The sequence below is a fragment of the Carlito syrichta genome, unplaced genomic scaffold (genome assembly GCF_000164805.1).
Source record: "Carlito syrichta isolate Samal-C Ts95f unplaced genomic scaffold, Tarsius_syrichta-2.0.1 Scaffold302401, whole genome shotgun sequence".
Lineage (NCBI taxonomy): Eukaryota > Metazoa > Chordata > Mammalia > Primates > Tarsiidae > Carlito > Carlito syrichta.
This window is the reverse complement of record NW_007246497.1, coordinates 116,241-135,050: the sequence shown is the minus strand read 5'-3', so window position 1 is coordinate 135,050 and position 18,810 is coordinate 116,241. Positions and strand designations below refer to the sequence as shown.

At 36.6% G+C, this 18,810-nt stretch overlaps 1 protein-coding gene across 1 annotated transcript; it reads right to left on the bottom strand.

Annotated features, from left to right (window-relative positions):
- Positions 1 to 1,504: 1,504 nt before the first annotated feature.
- On the bottom strand, positions 1,505 to 18,804 carry EREG (epiregulin). Its single transcript, XM_008056578.1, has 5 exons — positions 18,675 to 18,804; positions 6,104 to 6,190; positions 4,493 to 4,616; positions 3,475 to 3,624; positions 1,505 to 1,586 (listed from the first exon to the last, which is right to left on the bottom strand). The coding sequence occupies exons 1-5, from the start codon at positions 18,721 to 18,723 to the stop codon at positions 1,505 to 1,507; spliced, it is 492 nt and encodes a 163-aa protein (XP_008054769.1). The 5' UTR covers positions 18,724 to 18,804.
- Between the last annotated feature and the right edge of the window lie 6 nt (positions 18,805 to 18,810).

Below are 18,810 nucleotides of genomic sequence, written 5' to 3'. Positions count from 1 at the left end.
ATCTCACCAGGGCATATAATACATGGATACATGTGGAGGCAAGTCCTGGCACTTGGTACTCCAGAGGTCAGCCATGGCTTATTATTTCTTTGTTGCCCTAGCACATGCCAGGAAAAAAAGTGGAGGAAGAACAGATCCTCCCTGACCTGGTATGTGATCCAGGGAGACTCTACCCAAAGGTTCAGCATTCAACGAAGCAGCCTCCCATGAAATCCAGAGGTGATGACAGCAATTGTCCTTGTGCAATGGCCCAAAATGCTCTGATTATTTCACTGGGAGATATGGGCTCAGAGTGCAGAAGAAACCTTTGTCTCTTCCAAAAAATAAACACATATCAGAAAAAAACGGTCTTAGTTTCATCTCAGACTCTGTAGAAAGATGCGATGAGGCCTTTATATTTTGAAAACTTTCAAGAGTTTTTCATTTGGAAAAATATACTATGATTTATATTTCCTATGTTGTTTACTTCCTGTGTCATGATGCTATTTTAAGTATGTGACTTCAAATTCCAGAAGCAGCTACTTACTTACTAAGCTGTTTTTAAGTTAAAACTTGCTTGAATAGAAGATGAAATAATTGTATTTCTATCTTTAGACAACACAGAGAACTATTATCTTAATATATTTTAAAATAGTAATGAGTCCATCAAATTTTGGACTATGATTTAAACTTGGAATTCTTCAGCAAAGCCCCTACAAAAACATTCTAACAAGAAGCACACATTATGACATCAAGTGTAGGTCATTTTCTAGTGTCTGATGAGTAACAGCTATGCCACATAAATATTGTACTATACAAAAAGGAACATTGTTTTTCCATTCATTTTATGTAAGGAGAATCTGAGACGAGTATCTGTAGGAGTTGTTGGTTGGCATAGGGAATGTTCACTGGCCCTCCACATGATAAACATAGAGTTACAGCTGAGATGGGGTTGAAGGGACCACATCCTTCCCAGACTTGACTTTGTTTCAAATATGTAGTATTGAGCACTGGACCTGTATTTGTTTTCCCCAAATTCCAACTGCATTACTGTTTTGATAAATGGCACAGTGGGCCAAATAATATACCAAACCATGATATGGTCAAACCAGTTACCATTGATTGAGAAGTAGAAGCAGATTTATCTATTAAATTGATTTGACTGTATGTTTAGGTTTCCAGAAATCTGTCATTTGACAACATTTCCTGAGCAACCACCCGGACATTGCTCACGTCTAAGTATGGTGCAGCAGACATATAAACTTTGAAGCTTTCAATAAAGCATTTAACTCAGAAAATTATTACTTTCAAAAATATCAATTTTCTCTTGCTATTAAATATTTTCTGAACATTATTTATTAGCAAATAGTCTGTCAATAATAAAATAAAAATAAAAACATGCTTCAAGTATGTTAAAATACACTTGTAGATGCAACATAAGACCCAACATAAATATTATTAACAAAATAGAAATATTAACATTAGGCATGCTGTGTTTCCCTGTCCACAAGTTTGATGGCACCATTCAGACTTGTAGTAACGCTGGATGCTCTGAGGTTACTTTCTCATAGTCCTTCTTTGGTTCTTTACTTTTTCGATTTCTGTACCTAAAAATATTCAAAAATGAAACTGTTAGCACTGCAGTTAATGATGATAGGAACAAAGCATATTAACAAAAGAAACAAATATGTGGACTCCAAAGGCACATTAGCATAACATTTCCAAACTGGTTTAGGTAGGACAAGGTCATAAAAAGAGGAACAAAGAGGTTGTGTCCCATAGTCAAACAATTTTGGAAGAAAATAGTGAAACAAACTTAAAGAACTTCTCAAAGTCTTCTAACATAGTCATGAATATTGTGAAAATTCAAGAAGACATGTGGCCACATTTAAGCCTGGATTTTTTTTTCTCACTGTTCTCTTTCCTTTTCCTTTTCTTTCTTTCTTTCTTTTTTTTTTTTTTTTTTTTTCTTTCTTTTTCTCTTTTTACTACTAAGGACTAGTGTTTCAAATATACTACAGTACACATTCTGCCCATCACATGGATATTATGCTATCACCAATCAAAATAAAAATAATTAATATTTATTAGGCACTAATTTGGTGATCTACAATGTTCTAAGTGCCTACATGCATTATTTATTTTACTTTCACATTTACCATTATTATCCTCATCCTACAGATGAAGAAAGTAAAGTGCAAACAAGTTACATAAACTGACTGAGATCTCACAGTCAGGATTCATAGATTTATCACAATTCAGAATTTTTATTTATTCATGAAGCTACTCTAAAAATCTTTTTAGTTTATTTCCTACCAGTTTTGGAGATTGCAGCCTTGAGGAAATTACATCATGTCTAAGCTTACCAAAATAGTATGAATTAGAAAGCCTTTGTTCTTAACTCAGTTGTGCAACTTGTCAACTATATGAACTAGGACATGTGAATTTACCTCTCAAGGTCTCAGTTTCCCAATCTATAAAAAAGAAATGTGGCCAAAGATCTTTCAGGCATATTTCAGTTTTAATAATATTCAGTTCTGTGATTACAACTAACTAGGAAGGCATTATTATTTGGTAGATACTTAGAATTAAACATGGACAAAGAAGTCTAATCTTACAAACAAAGCACAATTACAGACCTTCAAAACTAGAAATACACTACTTTCAGGGAAAAAATAAAAACATTCACTCAAATCTACATTGTTTCAAAATAAGGATTTCGCAGAAACATTTTAAAGGCAACTATTATAAACTAATTCATACAGTTCCCAACCCTAAAAACTGCCTAACTATCATTTCAATACTAATTTTCGATGTTTTCCGTTTTCTGCCTATGAAAATATTGTGCTTGAGAATGACTGTTTGGGAAGACTGACACAAGCCATTTATTTTAACAGTTATCTTTTATAATTTTCTGGAAACTACTTTCTACAAGTTTGCCTTATATGCTAAGATTCCCTAGCCTCTGAGGTTATTAATCTACCTCCGAGGCTTTGTGTTTTAGAAATACAAAATTTGGCCTAATAAATAAAATACAGATGGCTCACAATAAAGGCAGCATCATTTCTTATGTTTACTTTCACATGTATTATCATATTCAATACTAAAAACAGCCTTATAACTAATGTAGGATAAGTAATTTCTGTCTATATTTTATAGAGAAAGGAATGGATACTCCCAGTTTGACCTGTATAAGGTCACATAGGTAGTATATAACCGAGCCAATAATAAAGTTAAACCCAGATGTTCTGCAACTAAAACATATTTGTAAATGTCATCAGTGCAAATTCTGTCTTATCTAGTGCTTTCTTTACATATTTTTTGAAGATTTTAAGCAAAGTTTATTAGAGAAAGAAGGGAGAAAAGAAAGGGAGACATGCCAGAGCTGGCATGGGCAAAAGAAACCACTATTCATATTTTTACTCAGTTATAGATCTGTATTGTATAAATGTAATTTACAAAAGCAACACATTAAAAAAAAACCCACTGGCTTACCATCTGCAGAAATAGTATGTGGAGCCAGCAACTATGATAAGAAACAAGATAATAAGAATCACAGTCAAGGCCACATATTCTTTACTCAAGGGTTGGTGAACAGTTAAAAAGAAGTGTTCACATCGGACACCAGTATAACCCACTTCACACCTGAAGGAAAATACAGAAGAAAGATAAATTGTTTTAAAAGGGAATCAGAGTTATGGTTTAGTTATATAAGAACTAACTTCACATTGTAATTCAAGAAATCAACAAAATTCCCTAAATGTTGTAAAAGATAAATTCAAAGGTTCACCTTAGAATTGGCCAATATTGATAAAAGGGCTCCACATAGCTCTTCGGCTAAATTGTGGTATTAAAATAACAGTTCTGTTCAACTGTTATTTTGGATGACTGATAATCTAAAGTGATGTTTTGTAAGTGTTGTGGATTTGGGATGCCTTTTTTCTAAGTCAGTGGAATCAATTCTTAAAACAATGACTGACATGGAAGTTCAAGAAAAAGACCAAAACTGGAGATGCCACTATGGTAAGTGTGAGAGAGAGGCATTGAGAGCCCTCTTTACTCTGTACCCTTGATATATCTATACAATTTGAAAACCAGTTTTTGTCCTCCCACAAAAACTCGAGTAATAATATTTGTAATAAAATATATGCTGCATTCAAACAGCCCATGGAAATACAAGGTAACTTTAAAATATAAATCAGGGAACGAGAAATACAGGTTTTAAAACTGTCTTTGTTTCCCACATCTTCTCACTTACAAGTGGGAGCTAAATAATGTGTACACACATAGAGAATGGAATAATAAACATTGGAAATTGGAGAGCTGGGAGGGAGGGAGGGGAGTGAGGGATGAGAAATCACCCAATATGTACAATGTACAGTCTTCAGGTGTTGGTTACACTAAAAGCCCAGGCTTCACCTCTGGGAAACTTATTCATGTAACAAACCTGCACTTGGACTCCTAATCTATAAAAAATTTTTAGTATCTGCATTTGTTATTTTTGGCATATTACCGGCAGTAATTTTCACTCATGTCCACCAGGTAAATGCACTGTCCGTGCAAACAGTAGCCATTCATGTCAGAACCACACTTTGTTATTGACACTTGTGCCACACGTGGATTGTCTTCTGTCTGAACTGTGAAGGAAATGGAAAGTTGAATATATTCTGTGGCCTTCGTGGAACCATTAATCACCCTTTCCTAACAGTAACCACTAGGCTACTTCAACAAAACAGATCAGCTGCCAATTAGTCAAGGAGAATTTTCAGAAGGAAGTCACTCCAGTTACCACACTCCTTCGACCAATAAACTAACACCTGAACCAAGAGAAAAATGTCCAACAGGCTAAACAAAACAAAATAACACGATGATTCAATTTTCAAAAATAAACTTTAAGAATAGAAAAGGCGAGTTTCACACACACACACACACACACACACACACACACACACACACACACACACACACATCATTCTCTTCCGGAAAAGGTATCCTTCAAACAAAATTTGGCTACTTGTTTACCAGTCTCAAAACAATTCTTAAATTCATTACTCCCAAATGCAATTGTAAGCTGAAAGCATTTATTAATTCAAAAGAGCTTAATTCTAGATTGCCTTTGTAAGCAAGTAAAGCTTTTGGTGTGTTCTTAAATTGATGCAGCTACCATGAAACAAATCAATCATGATCTCCCAATATCTCTAACAATGAGATCCGAAGGCTAACTAGACAGATCCTAGGTAAGAAAGGCCTCTGTTAGGTAAACACAATATTGAAACTGGAGCCTCGCTTGAAATAGTGTTGCGGCCTACATGGAAAACCGCTTTAGAATGCTTTAGTTACTAAAATGTGAAGAATGATTATAAAATTATTTTTAAAATAGCCCCTCAATTGAAATGTTCTTGCCTAAATAACCAACGAAGGAAAAAAGGGTGGGGGAGGGAGAACTGACCAAATGTCAAGAAAGCTAGATGGTGATGGACAGAAGAGAAGGTGAGTTTGTTGTGGAAAATATTCTATTTCCTCAAGATAACCCTCAACTCAATTGCTCAGACTGCAGATAAAGCAAATCCACCTTGAACCACAGTCAGAGTCTACAGTTCTCGAGGGAAGAAAACTGCTCTACTTATCTTTATATCTCTATGCCTTATCATGGTATTCAAGATTTACTAAGTATATTGTGACTGAGAAGAAAGGACATGGTTTGTTCTTCTTACAGACAGAGAGAGAGAGAGAAAAAGAGAGAGAGAGAAAGAGAGAGAGAGAGAGAGAGAGAGAGAGAGAGAGAGAATCTACTGTGTATGAAATTTTCCTATTTTGCCTGGTATCCAGTCTATCAATGTGGCCTCTGACGATAGTTTTGGAGTAAAACTCCAGAGAATGGCCAAAGGGAATCTGATTTTCTTTTTTCCCTTCTCTTGAAGATCAAATTTTCATATATAATTAAATGTCTGGTCCCTCTCCCGTCAGTTATTCCTTTATATACTTTTTTCAGAACTCTACTTTATAAGGTGGTTAAAACACTAGTACAGCAACTATTCTTTCCTTTTTTTCATTCTCACATATTTACAGTCTCCATTTCTGTTTGCATAATCCCTTGATGCCACACAGGCAAAGTTGTGCTTACCTAAAGCTGTGCAGTTACTGTCAGATTCTCCTGGGATACATGACGGAATTACAGTTGTACTGAGAACTGCTTGTAGAAGATGGAAACCTATTTATGAAGGAAAATCAAATATATAATTAATGCACCAGTGAAAGAATCTTTGATCAGATTTCCAAATAACCAGTATTTAGAGTTTTGTAATTGTTTCAAGGATTTGATCCATGAAAACCATAAAAGAAATTCATGGACACAGTATATGACTAAAAATGAAAGCACTCCTAGCTCTTCTGTTGAAGGGTAAAAGTCTTGGCAGGATTTTCATAGTAACAGATTTGACCTGGTCTAAACGTTTCACAATGACATTTTCAAAGATTTGATTTTGAAGTTTAATTTCCTAAGAAGCTTGTCAGTTGGAGAATTTCCACCGTTTGACTCCATGATGTGCTTAAAACAATGCTCCAAGGTAGACAAAAGAAGACTTCAAAAAAAAAAAATCAGATCACTTGTGGCAGCAACTAATTGAGAAACTCAACCTCAGAAACATCCATGGTTATCTGCATAATGAACATCTGTATACCTAACCCTGAATTGTACCCCACATCTTTAAAATTAAAAATTAAAAAAAAGAAGCATTCATGGTTGATTGACATGCCTAAGTTACTCTTTTCATTGCATTTCATGTGAACATAGATTTTAATTAAGAAAATGTAATCTAGGTAAGTAAAATTGGAATGTATCTTGTCTAATATGAGATGGAACAGGCACACCAGATGAATCACACCAAGCCCTAGAATCCAGTTTCCGTCAATACAGGAAGAGTTTGAACCAGCTGTTTCACTGTGTGTCTCCAGTGTAAAGATAAGTGTCAGAAAACAGGCATCAGAATGACTCAAGTAGTTCCTGAATTGTAAAGAAAGTATGATAAGAAGAACCTTTAACTGCACACATATTTGCTTAAGAGGCATTTAGCCTCTTTCATTGATACTTCAGGCATTGAATTCCAACCAATCTCTCCAGTTTATATGAAAAACTATTATATAAGAAATATTAATGGCAGTAATGGTAGTAGTTGGTAGCAATTAATATTTCTTGAACACGTACCATGTTCCAGGTTAATTCCCCTTATCTATATTATCTCATTTAATCCACTCAGTGACCCTTTGAAAAAGATATCATTATAATCTACAGTAAACATTTGAAAAAACTGAGATATAAAGAGTATAAATAACTTTTCCCAAAGACACATGTTGGTAAATAAGCCACATTATACAATTTGAAAGTGGGCAGGGTAACCCCTTCGAATCCCCTCCCACTGTGGAACCTTTTCTGTCCTCTCAATAAATCTCATTCTCACTTTCCGACAAAAAAAGAAAAGAAAAGAAAAGAAAATGGGCAATAATACTGTAGTATAATGGACATCACACAGAACTAACCAGAGCAAATTGCTTCATTTCTCTGGGTCTTAATTTTTCCTATCTTACAGAGTTTGGGGAAGAATAAAATGGAACGCTGTGGCTTTTTTTCCCTGAAATATCTGACCAGAGACTCCCATAAATGTTCCTTGACTCTCAACTTCCAGCTTCTAGTCTTAGCATTATGTGTGGGTAGTGCCCTCTACTGGTTTACAGCAAGATTATAAATCTCTATAATTTGGTACTTTACAGGACGCAATCAATTCATGTAACACAGGAATTTTATTTTATTTTATTTTATTTTTCAATCAGACGAGGTTTGTCTCTCTTAAGAAAATTTCATATTCTTTGAGTTCTAAAAACTAAACTGCACACCAGAATCAGCATCATCGTTTATATACTCATGTTTCAAACTTGACAATGAGTATATAAACAGTCCTATGAAGTAGTTTTCAATCTTGTGAAGTCGTTTTAGCCTCAAATAACCTAAGTGCATTTTAATTAAATGTCTTGTCCAAGATAACTTATCTGACAACCACAAAAGAGGAATTTATCTTCTGACATCAAGTCTCACACTCCTTCAATTATTTGAAAATACTTTTTTCTTTAAAGGTTGAGAACGATCTCTTCCCCACTCCATGTTTTTCCTACAATATAAATTCTGCTTCACTTGCTCTTAAAAATTAACTACTTTTCTTAAAAGACAAAAAATGGCTAATGCCTGGACTTCATTGCCAGTTGAATGGAGATGAAAACCATCTTCCACGTAGCTTTTCATGGAGGATGAGCTAGATTCGTATCCAAGTCAATTTTGTTCTACTTCTTAATAATAATTTTGCCAGACACTTTCCCTACTGGGAATTAATCTCTTTACCTAATATGGTCTCCTCAACATAAATTGAAGTTCTAGTTTCTTGTGTTTACATCCTTGACACTCCTATTCATCCGTGTTTCTTCAACCGAAGAAAGCTTTGGAAAATACATCAACAATTCTCCCTCTAGGAAAGCACTAGCCAGAAAAATAAAAAAGCATATTTGAATCTAATTTCTCTATTTTTTGCAGAAACCAAAGCCTACCCATTCTTGTATGGGACTGTTTGCAACCATAACGTGCAACTATTATAATTCAACTAATGGTTTTGGAGTATTGCTTTTGGTAATTTTTTTTTTTAAGTTTTTAGTAGTTGTTAGTTTTTCCACTGTTGGAAACTTTGTTCCAGTTGTTCAGGCCACAGGTGAAATATTTGTCTTTGTTGATTAAAGAATGTTCAGCCCAGGGTGTGCCTCCATGAAAACCGGGCTTTCCTTACCTGTGACCCTCCCTTGGACACAGTCCATCACTCCGGATAGTTTCTGTGAGACTTGCTGCATTAATCTTACAGCAGGATATTTTACAGATGGAACTGTAATTACTTTTAAATGCTCCTTTCAGATTAAAGTGTATAACTTCAGTTCCACCCTGGATGCATGTAGCCAACAAAACAGTAAAATTGGTTCCAAATCCTGTGTCCATCTGCACAACTCTATTGCTTTAAAACAATGGTTCTCAAGTGTCTCTGCAACATGACTCTGCCCATTGCAAACTAATTAATCAGAAGACTGAAAAGTCTGAGCACAGAGGATTATTATATCCATCATCCTGTCACTCATGAGAACCACTACTCATTATTTTTAAATAATACAGGGAAGGAATAAATGCTAAAATCATATCCTTTCGTTTTCATAATGTCAGTTTTTCATAATCTTATTGCTATTTGAATATAACAATCTTTGTAATTCGGTTGCAAAATTATATTGGGCTTTTCGATCCTTGTCAATGAGTCCCTGCTTAAAAAGAAATTCATTATGACACTAAAGATTTGGATTGTGTCTGTGTCAAAAAATTAGATCTGTTAGCAAGCTCTGCATTAGAACTAAGATACAGAGGAATTCTGTGCAAGGTGACATGGGATAGATGATCTGTTAACTTGAATTTGGCTGCTGGAACTCCTATTATAATACAGCTACAAAAATCAAAATGCATTCCGAGGCCATTATTTCTGTCAAATTTTCTAATGGGTTTTAGGAATGTGAAGCTTACCTGTTCATTTATGTGCTTTCATTTTGCAGAGGCTGTGTTTCAGTGAAATCTCAAATGTGCCAGCAGGAAGTAGTGCCAGTGACTCACAGGATACAAATCGCCTCTTCCCTGTGAGTCAGGGCCGAGCCTACACCCTTGCACAATATTGGGGACCATGCGTGGGAGAGGTTGAGTACCATCACCGGAATGGGGATGGCACTAAATGTCGTGGGCCCTGCAGCACTAAAGAGTGGTTGCTCAACAGTCCCATGGAATGCCAGATGTGGAAAACGTCCATCTTATTGTATATAGTTTCTTTCGACCTTGCTTTCTAATGGTCCCACCGAGGGGCTTGTTTAGATGGAGGCCAGTAGAGAGGAGGCTAGGATTCTCTGACAGGCTGATCAAGCCAAGTCTGCAGAATCAACTGCAAACGTCAGGGTAAAATGACTTCTCTGGAAAACAATCACACAAATAAAAATGGTCCAGAATAAAATGCGGTAGGTAACAGAATGAAAGGAATGTATCGTATTTTCCCAATTTAACCTTTTAGACAATTTGACCAGAACAGTAAATTCCCTATGAATCACAGTATTTGGCCAGCCCAAACAAATGGCAAAATCTGCTTTGTTCACACTTTTGCTGTGGTCACATTCTGACTTACTCACGGACTGTTAGTTTTTCTACCTTTTTCCATGGCAGTCTATAATTTTAGGATTTGTCTGTACCATAGTAGACTTGTTGTGTCTTGTGTACTTTTATGGAGTGAATATGCCTTCACCATTTTCAAGTGTCTTTTTGTTTTATATTAAGTTCCACTGTTAGATAAGGTCTTGCTTCACCTTGGATAAAATAACTGTAAGCTCTTTATCACATCAGATACTGAAAAGACTACTGTCAATACTTTTGACTTTTCAGAAAATGGAATATATTTGTATATACATATACTTATAAATGTTTAGAAAACTAACTTTGTTTTCTACCAACAATAATTCTATGCCTACAGTTTTTTAATGTTAGCTTTACAACTAAACTTCATTAAGAGCTAAATGTAAAACTAACTGTAATTATGTAAGACAAAACATCATGAAACCAGAGGTTGATAGAGTTTTAAAAGACAGATATAGGATCTCTCTTGTCAAGTAACAAGATTTAATATGCCATGTTTTTCAACTCATAGGAATTAAATTATGCTGTCCAATTTTGGTAGTAATTTCTAAGTCATACGTCAAAGTGCTTGTATATTTTAGCACTCATATATTTTACTCATCTATTATCACACAAGGCGGTTCTTACAGCTATTCAAATCAAGAATCAGTGAGTGAAAATATAAGGCAATTGTCTATTCTACACTATAAATGGATTTAAAGATGTATATCTTGTTCACAATGGAAGTATTTTCAGAATGCAAGCTAATGCATACCAACTCTTGTGTAAAGGGTACAATTTAAATCAATCTGGATGTTTCAGCGTTTTGTGACTAAGAGCTCCAAAGATGGGGTTTGCTTTCCCTAGAAGCCAAAGATTCATTTCTAGAGTATTATTTCAGTTTTTTGTTTGGAAATATATTTCTTCTAGATAATTTTACATGGGAAGAGTTTGTTTGTTTTTAACTATTTCTGCCTTTGCTCCCTTCCACCCGGCCTCTCACTTATACCTCTATAGATTTAATTCAGAAATTTAAAGTATTACTACATTATTTTTCCCAAAGAAAATCTTCTAAATGAGCAAGAGTATACATTCTGCATTTTTGCAATTTGCCTTATTTTCATTATGTTAATATCATGGCCTGAAGCTTGGAATATTTAGCAGCATTTTGAGAAGCATACTGGCTATTTTGTTTTCTCTGTAGATGCCTATTCCAAACAGAAATTTGCAAAAGGATAAAGGTTTGATTAGTGAGCACACACAAAAAAGAAGAGAAAGTAAGTATATAAAAGATAACTTTAAAAACCTTGAAGTTAATTGAAAGTTGCTAAGGAATTTTACTTTATGAAAATATGAAAATATGGTTCATGAACACAGTTTGGCTTAACATTGGTGACCCTGACTTCAGTGAGAGGTACATATATGAGAGGCATATAGGATAACAATAGGGTGGGAAGGGCTTAGTTACAACCCAAAAACAGAAGAGGAAGAGAAGGACAGCTTATTCTATCCTTGCTTTTGGTAACGATATGTGTCAAATGGTTCTTATTCAGTAAATATCTGTTAAGAGTTGTCTCTATGCAAGATATTGAACAAGAGGCTGAAAGGAAAATTGGTGTCAAAGACATTGCTCCTGCTGTAAGTAGAAACAATGGGTTAGACACTTGGAGGTGGTGAGGAAAGGAGACAATTTATTGATGATGCCAAGTTTCTGATCAGAAAATACCGAGGAGGATGGTGCTACTAAGAAAGGAGAAAACATAAGCAGGATAACAGGTTCGTGGTGTCTCTTGGGCATGAAGGCATTGAAGAGACTCCATAATGAGTGCACAAATCTGAACTGGAAGTTCATGCATAGGTATTACCAAGTTATATTTCTGAGGCAGTTGGGAATACTGAGTAAAGGAAGAAAAACAGAGTTGAAAAAGTCTATTTGAAAGTCGTATGAGAAGACATTACCTTTAATGGTATGTAAGGCATTTAAATGTCCCAAGGGAAGTAGTATGGAATAGAAAGTAACAGAACTTTTGGAAATAGGTGGTAGGGAGTAGAAAGAAATAGCTAAGGAAAGAAAAAAAGCTATTGGAGGGAAAAAAAAAAAAGATCAGTGTTGTGAGAGATAAGACAGTAAAGTTGTAAAAGGAAGGGTGAGGTGGCCAGCAAAGCAATGATTGAGGAAAGTATTAATGACTCCATCATAAATAAGATTCATCATTATTAGATGCAAATGGTGCTAAAATCAGCAATGAAAGTTGCCAAGCTGATGTTCTGAACACTGGGATTGGTTTTATATTTGTATCCAACTGATCTTTAATATTAATTTTATTTGCCTTAATAGACTCAAGTACTAATTATTTAAACTGTGAATTTTGGGTGTCGATGTGTAATAGCAATAAAAAATACGTGAGTTTAGTGGTTTTCAACCAGGAGCAATTTTACCAAGCAGGGATACTTGGCAACGTCTGGAGATGGAGTGGTTGTCAAAACTAGGCATTGTTACTGACATCTAGTGGGTAGAGACCAGGATTACTGCTAAACAACCTGCATAAGGCAGCCCACCACAACAAAGAATTATCTAGAGCACAGTGTCAACAGAGTCAAGGTTGAAAAACCCTGCAATAGACTCATGAGATGTGAAATCCAGTTTGGGTTTATCCCCCGAAACCAAATTTTCTTATCTCTGAAAACAGTGACCAGTAAGTAAGGGTGAGGAGGAGAGGGAGAGAGTTTGGATTAGATTTCTCTAAGGTTTTCTTCATTTCTAACACAATATTGCTCTTCCTTCTACTAGTTATCCATCATTCAGCCATATCACTGCTCAGTTATCTCTCTCTCTCTCTCTCCCGCACACGCGCGCGTGCTCTTCCTCTCTCTCTCTCTCTGACACACACACACACACACACACACACACACACACACACACACACACACACACACACAAACACTGCAGATATATTTTAATTTTGGTAAGCATACCATTTGTGAATCCAGGCTATAAGAGATAGAAATGTGAAAAATAAGCAAAAACATGATTAGACTTCATCAGAAGCAACAGAATTGAATTTTGCAAAACTATTGCTTAACCTCAAAATATTTGGTTCCCAAGCACATTTTTAAAGAACATCTGGTTGAGTCAAAGCATAACGGTGAGTACTCCGAATAAAGTATCATCAATCTAAGCATTCAGTCCACAAACATTTATTAAGTGTTTAAAATAAGCCTACCACAATGCAAATAAGAAAAGATGAGTACCATGCCAGTAGGGAGAGACAGGGCTAGATACACACTTTCAGAGTGGTGTGACAAGGCCCACACAACAGCAGGAATGGGAGAGGTGCCATGAGGGAGCAGGGCTTAACAGAGAAGGCATGCCTAAGGAAGGAACTCTTTTTTTCAGTCTTAAAGGATGAGAACTTGCACCAAAGTGAAGAGTGACTCGGGAGCATCTATAGCAAGAGGTACAGCATTCTCAAACAGGGAGACTTACATGCTACCTAACTCTGCTCTGTTTCCTCAGTTGTAAAACGGGGACAATAAAACCTTTTCCTGCTAAAACGGCATCATAGTAAGAATCAAATGTCACCTTTCGTAAGAAACCATTTTGATGATGATGATGACAGCTCTATTTTTTATAGAACATGTATCTTTATTTGTAGTAAACATTTTTAAATTCAAAATATTATAAAATTACATATCAGCCGGGCTTGGTGGCTCAGCCTGTAATCCCGCGCTTTGGGAGGTGAGTGGATTGCCTGAGTCCCTGGGTTCGAGACCCGCCTGGGCAACTTAGTGAGACCTCATCTCTACCATAAATCAAAAAATTAACCGGGCGTGGTAGCGTGCGCCTGTAGTTCCAGCTACTTGGAAGGCTGAGGCGGAAGGATCGCCAGAGCCCAGCAGGTCGAGGCTGCAGTGGCCGGGAGCGGCCACTGCACTCCAGTCTGGGCGACAGAGTGAGACTCCAACTCAACTCAAAAAAAAAAAAAAATTACATATCAATAAGTGTGAAATCCAAGATTTATTCATTGCTAGTTAACAAAAGGGTAATGCAATAAATCACAAACTAGCATGAAGTCCACTAATCAAAAATATGATAATGGAGTTATTATTCTTAACTGTAAAAGTATAAAGAATTATGATTATACCAGATCATCACATAAACAAACAATTCATAATCTCTTGGTAGGAGTCAGTAAGGAAGTATACTCATTTAATACTTGCATTTAGAAAAGTATATATAGAATATTGGACTATAATTAACTGCAAAAACAAATATCTAATTAAAAAAATTTTTTTTAATTTTAAAGATGTGGGGTACAATTCATATTTAGGTATAAAAGTGGTCATCATACAGGTAAAATTTGGGCCTCCCTTTGGTCCCTATTTCACCTGGTTTGAGACCAGGTACCCTTATTGATGCTATGTGCTCCACGCCGCTTCCCTGGCAGTAGTGTTCCCCTACTGCCAATCCCTTTCTTACAGTATTATGTAGTACTCAGTTCTTTGTTTCTGTGATACATCACTGGACAACTCTAATTTTTAAAGTGTTTTCTATTATTTTCTAATATCATTATGCCCATTTAAATACACATACAATAACCTGACAAGATATATATTATCATCCATTTTAACAGATAAGAAAACTGAGACTCAGAGAGAAACAAATCTTTCTGAAAGTATGAACTAAAACAACTGGGGTGTGGAATTTGTGTTCTATACACTATGCCTCTTAATTCAAAATGACAAAGATTGACATATATAAACGTGTGTGTGTATCAATCACTCTCGTACCTCAAATTTAAAGTGGAAAACTTTTTATTTAAAAAATTAAGGGTTAACATTTTTTCCTGTACAATTATCAAGTCATCTTGAATATTATAAATAGCATCTTAGTAAATTAAATCATTCCTTTAACCTAGAATGCCACCGAGATGAGACTTTATCTGCCCTGTAACTAGACACCCAATCTTACATAAACTGCATCGCTAGAGGACACTGAGTCTGTTGCATGAGTTCATTTTTTCAAAGGTCCCATAATTGCCATATCAAAATGATGGCTGTACAGCGGCTCCTCCCTGAAGATCTCTCTATGACAGCACTGGGAGCCTTCCCATGGTCTCCCAGTGGAATGTTCCCAGCAGCAGTTACAGCCATATTAATTAGACGATTTGCATAGGGCTGTATTCAAAGTGAAGACTGCAGGTGAGGAAACCACACCTCAATTTACAATCTCTTTTAAGAGGGTTTCTTTCTTGACATTTGCATCTTTGGGGTGACCATTAACCCGGAAATAGTAGATTCTTGTGCAAAAATGGACAGAAAATAGTCAAATTCAATTTTTCCGAAGTGGCTATTTGAGTACTCTATCTTTTTTTCTTTTTTTAACTAAGGAAATACGTTTGCTTTCTCACTGGTAATAGGAAAAGACTATCGATTCTAATTTAGTGCCTTGTTGATGCTATATTTAATTCACAACAGTATAAAAAGGAATAAAACAGACATGAGTTATCCTTCCCTGTTATTGTTTTACACAATAGACATCCTAGGAAATATAAAAATAAAGACTTCAACAGTTCCTAGGATATGACTTTTATTATAAAGCAGTCATTAAAGTCGACTTCAATACACAGTCCAAGAGAAGTCACATATTTTGTGTGCCTGGTTTTGCATAAAGAATCAGAAAGCCCATGTGTATATATGCTGCACTTATAACAGGTTCTGAGTCCTAGACTACTCTGGAACTTTTCTATTAGAACCTGCTATTTTTGTTATGTCCCTGCTAGCCCTGAGTCCCTGGCTCCTAACTCTCTGTTACAGAATGAGCTTCCCATTTACTCTCTAAGTTCATGTAAGGTTTCTTCGTCTGTTAAAACTGGGCTCATTGTAACTACCTCACAGAGTTATTTTAAAGAGTAAATATGATGATGTGTGTAAATTTCCTAACGCACAACATAGATGGTACACAGAAGGCATTTGGTAGCAGTTCCCTCACCAACTCCTGAATTTGGGTCCCAGTGCTAAATTAGGCAGCCCAATTACTCAAGTTGTTCATATGACAAGACAATGCTGAAGGCAACTAAGTCACCTGAGTCAAAATCCATACAAGAGAAGCCTGTTATCATGTTTTCTGCCAAGATTTATCATCTTAGGTTGTGCCAACACTCAGGTAGCTCATAAACTCTCAGGGTCAACAGAGAAGACTGAAGGGAAGTCAATTGTCTCATTGAGAATCATGTTGCTTCTATTTTTAAGAAAGACTGTCTTGCTTATTTCTCCTTCATTGTGTAATGAAGTGGGACTAAAATGTCTTGGAGATGTTATTCAGGAACACGTTCAAAAACCCATCTAAGCAAGAATCAAAATGTTTGATGTTAGAGAGCCCCTTAACATAACTGCAGAACACAAGAAAAAAATATCTCCTTCTTTCTCTGGAAAAATCACAAGATTAAAAGAGATAATTATAAATTAATTAGAAATTTTTATTTAGTTTCTGAACTCTTTTTTTACCAATGCTCAGTAGGCTACACATGCTAGCAAACTGAGGTATGAACTTTTTCCATTTCACTCTCCTTTTCTATGGGAGCTTGGGTCATAGTTTTCCAATTTATAAAATAAGGACATCAATATTAAGCACTTATAAAATGTAAAAGTAACCAAATGATTGTGTGTAGTCATTTAAATCTGAATATGTCAAGAGTGGAGGGGAGAAGTTTTCTCCCAGTCATAAATACATAGACATTCCAAAAAATAAAATGTATACTGAAATTTAAAATAAATGTCTCTTTCTTTTGAAGGGAAGAGTTCATGAGAAGTATTTCTAGGTAATCTTTTATTTAAGGGGAAAAAAGGCAATTTCAAAAATAACAAGTGGCCTTGCCATTTTTTATATGCTTCAGAATAAGAAGACATTGGACCTGCCTACCTGAATAAAGATAGAGATATGATGTAGAACTTCAAACAGGAACTTTCCTGGTGACAGAGAAATATCCAAACAAACTGGGAAAACAGAAACTGACCTAACTCATTTGGAAATGGGCTTGGCAGCTGATGAAATAGGCGAACTATAATTAAGTAATGCAATAAAGGAGGTAAGCACTTTCATGACAACAAAAACACACACAATACATACACTAGTGGGTAGTAACCAGGTTATTCATAGGTTCTTGCTGTCTCAAATTAGAATATATAATGAGATGCCCAGAACAGACACTTGCATTGTTCAGATGCAATCTTACCTGTAGGGGAAAAAAATAAGTGCTAAGCCATTTTGACCTCTAGGTTAATTTCTAACTCTAGGAAGACTATCACCTTTCTAAATTTTTATTTAGTTTAATTTTTTTCAAAACAAAGCCTACAAAGCCACATTATTTACTGAAAATCTATCAAGTCAGTCTTAGCTCAGTTTGGGCAGAAATCACGGATCCAGTTTCCACTTATGTTCCTGGACTTGGACTTGTAAGTTTCAACTATGCATACTATGAGTTTCACTAGGTCTCTCAACCCAAGATAAGGTGTGTCGAAACAATCATTTAACTGTCACATCCTGCGCAAGTAGGGTTAGTGCGCTAGAGGAATTTGGTTCACTGCATGCAACTCCAGGACGAATGGGATTTTGGTGGTTAACTTTGTATTTTCCTTATTAAAATATTCACATACAACTTCAAATTCCTCTTGAAGTTTAAGGAATTAGAAGTGATTTTTTTTTTTTCTCCTCCAAACTAGAAAGTCCATGTAAGGATTTTCTTTTTTTTACCCACAAGGAACTGAATCATCTCAGATAAGGAGACCGGTTAAAATACCCTCAGCGATCACAAGCTACAGAGGTGCCATTAGTTGCACAATGGCATAGCTCTTGCTCCTGAAACTGGTCCGGGGCCGGCTGTTGTGGGGAAAGGAAGCGGCAAGTCAGGGGTAGGGGCCCCAGGAACCAGGACCTGTCCCCGCCCCGGCCCTTCGGCTCCAGGTACCTTCGCGTCGGGAGCGCCAGCCAACCGGGCACCGGCGAGCACCAGCTCCCCTGGAAAGTTTAACCAGGCTAGAGTTTCGAAAACTAGGTACAACACAGAGAAGGACACTCCTTTCTTTTCAACAGATCGTTTCCACTCAGGGTCTAGCTACCCTCCGGCCTCCAACAAGAAAGAACAAAACCTGAAATTTCAATAGTGCGTTTCAGGCGCTTCGATTTCCAGGACCCGCGCATTTTCCGGGGGGGGGGGGGGGGGGGGCGAGGTTTTTCGAGAACTTTTTAATTTGCTTAATAAGGAGATACATTCATTCATGCAGAACACAGAGACCGATAACTAACGTATCGATGAAAGGCATTTGGACCCGAGCCCCCAGTCCACCACTGAGAAAGACAGATATAAGAGACATCATTCTAAATGGACCTTGTGGGCTGCCCTGTATTTGTTTAACGACACATGCCCGGGGGCCGCGTTTGTCTCCTCTCGGAGGGGGACGGACGAGGGCTCACCCAGGCACAGCAGCAGCGCGGGGACCCGGCCGACAGAGAGACTCTCCATCGTTCTTGCCGCGGCGGGCAGGGGCGCGGGGCGCGGGGCGCGGCGCGGGGCGGGCGGCGGCGGGGAGCGCACGGCGGGGCGGGAGAC

Coding starts and splice junctions, on each gene's coding strand:
- EREG (XM_008056578.1), bottom strand. CDS start 18,723: ATGGAGAGTCTCTCTGTCGGCCGGGTCCCCGCGCTGCTGCTGTGCCTG. Junction 4,617..6,103: donor CAGTAACTGCACAGCTTTAG/GTAAGCACAACT, acceptor TTTCCTTCACAG/TTCAGACAGAAGACAATCCA. Junction 3,625..4,492: donor ATGAGTGAAAATTACTGCCG/GTAATATGCCAA, acceptor ATTTTCCTTCAG/GTGTGAAGTGGGTTATACTG.